This window comes from Lipotes vexillifer, unplaced genomic scaffold (genome assembly GCF_000442215.2).
Source record: "Lipotes vexillifer unplaced genomic scaffold, Lipotes_vexillifer_v1.1 scaffold83, whole genome shotgun sequence".
Classification (NCBI taxonomy): domain Eukaryota; kingdom Metazoa; phylum Chordata; class Mammalia; order Artiodactyla; family Lipotidae; genus Lipotes; species Lipotes vexillifer.
Genome location: NW_006799780.1, coordinates 603087 through 609667, shown reverse-complemented (window position 1 = coordinate 609667; position 6581 = coordinate 603087). Strand labels below are relative to the sequence as shown.

At 38.8% G+C, this 6581-nt stretch overlaps 1 protein-coding gene across 1 annotated transcript in view; it reads left to right on the top strand.

The window, feature by feature from the left end:
• Nucleotides 1-6581, top strand: part of WDR41 (WD repeat domain 41) — a 43598-nt gene that overhangs the window by 35975 nt on the left and 1042 nt on the right. Inside the window, 3 exon segments of the mRNA XM_007471956.1 lie at nt 2477-2598; nt 3432-3520; nt 4477-4610. Of these exon segments, the coding sequence (XP_007472018.1) occupies nt 2477-2598; nt 3432-3520; nt 4477-4610 (345 nt within the window).

The following is a 6581-nucleotide window of genomic DNA, read 5'->3' as shown; positions in this document are numbered from 1 at the left end:
AATGCCTTTCTTTTAGTCTTCTGGCATCATGGGGCAAGATGACTGTGTGAGAATTATTGACTTCAATCCTTTAGGCCTTGGCAGTGATGCTCTTGAAGCACTTTACATCCTTTTTTGCAGTAGTAGATTAGTACCAATGGATTTCTGAATCTTGGCTCTGATCTGAACATCTCTTCTTTTGGCTTCAGGGGCTCAGAAAATATGTTTAAAATGGGGGTTCCTTTTCTAAATATAATCACAAGAAATGTTTGAGTTATAAACTTTGAGGAGAGGGGTTAGAGGAGGCTTTTACCTCACTTTATTTTGTGCCTTCCTGTACTGTTTGAATCTTCTAATTGTATGTGTTTTGTTATTTTTATTTAAAAATTCAGTAATAGTGTTCTGGATGGGGAGAGCATGGTCTGTTTTTTTGTTTTTGTTTTGGCTTTCTTTGCACCTCTCTTACCTTAAAAACAAAACAAAACTAAAACAGAGTAGGGTAAGAATAGGTTAAAGAACACTATTATACCTAAAGATTAAGTTTCTTTATATCCCAATTTTATTTAAAAAAAAAGTAAATATAATAAAAGACAGTAGTCTCAGAAAAGGTGGAAACTATCTCTAAGAGTTGTAGCCCTAAAAATTTTATATGTATATATATTTTTATCTTTCTTTATTAAAAAATTAAATTTATTTATTTTTGGCTGTGTTGGGTCTTGTTGGCGTGCAGGCTTTTCTCTAGTTGCGGCGAGCAGGGGCTACTCTTCAGTTGTGGTGCGCGGGCTTCTCATCGCGGTGGCTTCTCTTGTTGCCGAGCACGGGCTCCAGGCGTGCGGCCTCAGTTGCTGTGGCTCAGCCTGCTCCGGAGTGCAGGCTCAGCAGTTGTGGCGCATGGGCTTAGTTGCTCCGTGGCATGTGGGATCTTCCCAGACCAGGGGTCGAACCTGTGTCCCCTGTATTGGCAGGCGGATTCTTAACCACTGTGCCACCAGGGAAGTCCGTATATATTTTTAATTTGATACCTTTTTCTCACTTTTGTAAAAGTGTTTAAAGTTTTGCATTTTGTACTCTTTAATCTTAAAATTTTCGATTGGTGTTATTAACTGCTATAAATGCTTAATAAAGCACTCACTTTTCCCTAAGTTTCTTTGTTTTATCGGAGTTTTTTTCTTTCTGCAGGGGGGCCATTCATTGTTGATGACAAGTGATTGATAGAGTGATTCTGTTGAGTAAAGGCTGCCCCAAAGCTTATTAATTCTCTAGTTGTGTTGATAATTTTCTTTGTGACTTTGGATAAATCATTTAAACTCTGCACAGATTCCCTGGTCCATATAACTAGTTTCTGAGGTTTCTCTGCATTGAATGTCACCCAGGGCGCTAGATTTTAGCAAGTTGGCTAGCTGTTCTCGTTAATGCTCATGGCACTGGTCTTCAGCTTGCATTGTTACATGTAGAATACCAATCCTGAGGGTCAAGGGGATCATTCCAGATTTAAACTCTGGTAAGCCTTGGGGGGCATGTTTTGGTCGAGATACTGTAGGTCTGAGTTGGCGTTGTAGCCTTTGAGGCTGCATGAGAAGTATTCTTTGGTGAGAACAGGTAGGCAAAAAAAAAAAAAAAAAGGATTTTTGAAAGGTCTTTCTACTGGCATACCAACTGAGTAAGAATGAATGATTCTAAGACAAGAGCTACCAGAAGTCTAGTGACTTGCAAAATAATTTTGGAAGCTAGGTGGTATGGTATGAGGTAAGAGTAAGGGACTGGAGTAACATGACCTGGATTCTAATATCGAACTCTCATGTCTTAATTTTTGTGTGATATTAATCTTTTTTAATTTTGACTTGTTATTCTGGAAAATAGCTTTTCCTACATTAATGAGATGTTGTGAGGTTGAAGTAAGGTAAATATTGGTGAAAGTACTTTCAAAAGATTAAAGCTGCTTTAGTAAAAAGGTGTTTCTAATATTACATTTGGAAAAATGTTTTTGTGAAGTCACTGTATATATGCCACTATAGCATATGCTTTTTTGTATCCTTTATAGGTCTTGTGACGCTTAAGATGTGGAGTGCCAGTAATTTTGCTCACATTTTTCAGGCAAAAGAAGCTAAGTAGTTTTCCCAAGGATATAGTATTATGTGGATGAAAACCTAGGTTGTACCTCAGCAGCTCCACCTCCACTGCAGGCCAGTCTGTCAGCCACAGCTCCTTTCTCTGTCACATTTCAATGAGGAAGAAAGCAATGCTGTGGGGTATAATATACAAAGCTTTCTCTGTATTAGCAGTTGTGTCCTTCCACCTTCTAAATGCTGAGCTTTTCCTTTGTGCTTTGATATTTTTGGATTTTAGAGGGCAGTACAATAATTTGGGCTGAAGGCTAGGAATAGGGAAGGTAACAATGGCTTTCTGATCTCACACCAGGCCTGGAAATCTATTACACCAGGTAGTGGTAAGTACTAGTTTTATGCCCATTACTGAACTTCCCCCCTCCCCCCCCCAGAATGTATTTGTTGCAGTTGGAAGGGGTTTATACGTGTATAACCTTCAAATGAAGCGTGTGATTGCCTGCCAGAAAACTGCACATGATTCCAATGTCCTGCACGTTGCCAAACTTCCAAACAGGTACAAGTTTCCGTCAGTTCTGTAACAGGTGAAAGAAATGCATAGTTCCCAGGGCCACCAGTGTAATTTTTCAAGGGGCAAAGTCACCTGGCTCCGTGGCTTGACCTGTTATGTTCTTTTGGAAATGGAGAATACCCCATGGCTATCTTAACAGAAGAGTTGGTGGCAATATATTACGAAATTTACAAGAAGCAAGGTTCAAATGAATTACATTGAATTTCATTATAAGAAGAGATAATTTAAAATTCGGTATTTATTTTAAAAGATAAAAGACTTTTGGGCACTGACTGTGTACTAATTTTTCTTTTTATATTTTCCACAAACCCACCTTTTTGGTGGTGGTGTTTGATTACGGCTACAATTAAATGGTAGTCTCCTGTTGGCTAAGGCTACCAACTGAGGGCTTTCCCCTCAGGGTAGATTTGGCTGTTGAGTTTCTAGGGATGAATTATATGAAGGAAATAGAATTATTTTCTATGCAGGATACTTTTAGAGTGAGAGGTGCCCTGAGAAGAGATACAGTGAGAGGAAGGAATGAGACTCCTCAGGATATTGTGAAACTGTAATTCGTAACCTGTTTCCTGAATGCATTTTTAAAAATGGAAATGATACGTATTTATAACATTTGAACCAATGTAACAGTATAATGTGTGCCTTTCTTGAGGCGTGCTTTTACTTTGCACTGTAAAGCCATATTGATAAATTGTGATTTTTATTGGCTCCTGCCAAGAGCTGAATAAAAGCAGTTGAGGGCTCCACTGATTTCTTTCACTGCAAATTTAGCATAGGCCTTCCATGGTGCTCTTTTTATCACTGATTTTCTCTTTTGACAGGCAGTTACTCTCATGCTCAGAAGATGGAAGTGTACGCATTTGGGAGTTACGAGAAAAACAGCAGCTTGCAGCTGAACCTGTACCAACAGGTGAGTATCTTTTCTCAAAAAGGTAGTCTTGCTCTTTTTTTTTCTCATATGCAAGACAGAAGAAAGGCAGTGGTATGTAACCACGAAATAATATACAGTGTGCTCCAGATAAGCATCAGATGTTTACATGAAGCATTTGGTAATTGGGATCTAGGATTCACATTTAAATATTGCTTGACTGTAGAACTACCTGTTTATTTCAATTCAAGTCAACTAGGATGTTTTTGTTTTGAGGGGAAACTATTATTCCTGGTAATCTGACTGACCAGATGGCCTAATGAACTGTTTACTCATTTATATTGTCTGTAATTATGTCTGGTATACAGACAGAATTTGTATCATCAGGTGTCACAGTTCTTTCAGCCTTAAAGCATTATCATTAACATAGAACTCAATTTATTTATAAACATTTTTGTATTTATATCATCTCATGAACTCTTTGATTTTCAGGTGTTTGATCTGAAAAACAAATCCCTGTTAGTTAGCAACCTTTGCATAGGAAATCAGATGCTGGTACCCCTGGAATTTCTTCTGGTTATTTGAAGTCATAGGGCATTGCTCTGGGACATCCCTATGTTGCTTTTTGCCTACCCTTTATTGATAAATCTGAGTTGTGACCTCCCCCACCCCCGTCCCACCTCATTGCCATTCAGGCCTTTCATTTCTCTCCTCTTTGATTCCCATTGCCTTTTCCTCACATTAACACACCTTCACCAGTGTGTGAGTAGGGACAATAAAAAGAGATGAGCAACAAACCTGGGTCCTAAGAGGAAACAAAGTAACATATTTAAAAAACCCTAGCATAGTACCCGGTACCATCTGCTCACTTAGCCCTTGACTAAAATAAGTGGGGAACACTTTTTGCATTTAAGTTTTGTTTTTCTGATCTTACATTATTATTATAAGAAAAGAGCACAGTAATTTTGAAAATGACTGAAATGGCTGTGTTTTTCCAGGTTTTTTTAACATGTGGGGATTTGGAAGAGTAAATAAACAAGCCAGCCACCCTGTTAAAAAACAACAAGAAAATGCCACTTCATGTTCACTAGAGCTTATTGGAGATTTAATTGGACACTCATCATCTGTGGAGGTATTATTTTTAATAGGCATATAAATGTCCAGGGAATTACTGCTTTTTGCATCTCACTGCTCTTCTTTCATTTGGTCTCATAAAGACCTAAACTTTCTCTTATCTGTAGGTTTTTGTGGAATCTAAACATGGACTGGGATAGGTTATATAGTATGTGCCTTTAGGATCTCTCTTTACAGAGAAATTATTTGAAGAAGGAATGTCTTGCTTCTAAAAAATTGCTTAATTACTATTACTTATGAGATATAGATAGACAGCTGACAATAAGGACGGTGTGAATAATGTTGAATATATAACAGTAGTAAATAGAGGGTACATGGAGGGTTGTGTTTATCTATGTAGAGGTAAAGCCTTATAGAATCTAATTCCAGGGAAGTTTATTAAATTCATGAACAGTTTTTACTTCCCTTTGGAGGATAATAATTTGTTAGCTTTAGTAAAACCCAGTGTCTTGACTGTCATTGTGCATATGTGAAAATAATAGTTGAGAATTATAGGATGCATAAAGTTCTAACTTGTTATAAATATATTCAAGTACTTTAATATTAACTATAGGCATTACTGCCTGTAATGAAGAAGGAATAAGACCAGTCGAGGTAAAGAAATGATTGGAACTGGTAACAGTATAAGCAGAGCCCTAAGTCCCCCTCCCTCCCTCCCTTCCCCCCTCCCTCTGTGCTGGTCTTAGTTGCGGCATACGGGCTCCTAGTTGCAGTATGCAGGATCTAGTTCCCGTGTGCTGCAGGCCCCCTGCATTGGGAGCATGGAGTCTTAACCACTGGATCACCAGGGAGGCCCCATGAGTTTCTTAAATTGTTCTTCCCTGTTTCATAGCCAGGGAGGAAAATTGTTTTTCATTTGAAAGTGCATTTATACTTAGAAGCAACAGCACAACACTTGTTATTAGCATTTCCTGTATTTCAGGCACTACACTAGTACATTGGAGTTTACAAAGAGATATAATATAAAAATATTATGGTCCTGAATATGAGCTGAACCTTGATGCTTAGGTAGGATTAAGATAGTCTTATGACCATAAGCTCCCTGATTTTGGGTACTTACATCTTACTCATTTTTGCCTTCCTCTGCCAGGTAGCCCAGTTGTTTTCATTTTGTTTTTTAACTTTGGGAGTTGTGCGGATGGAATGTGGTAGACAGGAGGGCAAAGAATCTACTTGGTGGCAAGGAGCAGGTTGGCTAGGCTGGAGGACTGTGTTCCAATGAATGGACACAGTAGGAGATAAAGCTGGGAAAGTAGTTTGGGGTCAGATTACTGACTGTAAGGCTGAGGAGTTTGGACTTAAAAAAAAAATTCATACATACATACATACATAAAAAGTTTATGTATTTATTTTGGCTGTGTTGGGTCTTTCTTTGCACACGGGGTTTCTCTAGTTGCGGCAAGCAGGGGCTACTCTTCGATGCGGTGTGTTGCGGTGGCTTCTCGTTGTGGAGCACAGGCTCTAGGCGCGTGGGCTTCAGTAGTTGTGGCGCACGGGCTTAGTTGCTCTACGGCATGTGGTATCTTCTCGGACCAGGGCTCGAACCTGTGTCCCCTGCATTGGCAGGTGGATTCTTAACCACTGCACCACCAGGGAAGTCCCTGGACTTTATGTTTTAAATAGTAGGAACCTATTAAAGGTTTTTAAATGGTATGGCACATTTGTCATTGTATGGAAGTGTTCGATTCTTAGAAATTTTCCTGAGTGGAAGTGTTGACATTTAATTTTTTTAAAAAAAAATCTTGGCCCTTTCTTGAATTTTCTCGTTCCTTTTTTCTTTTGATCCTTATTACTCTCTAAGCCTAGTCCTATCTACCTGTATTTATTGAATTCTGACTTTTCCATCTCCTGAGGAATTTTGCTCTGCTAGGTCTCCACCCCTCACTCCTACATCATCAGCTGAGCCCTTCTCCTGCTATCTTCAGAAATGTATGAGTTATTTCTTAGAAAACTCACATCCTATTTCTCT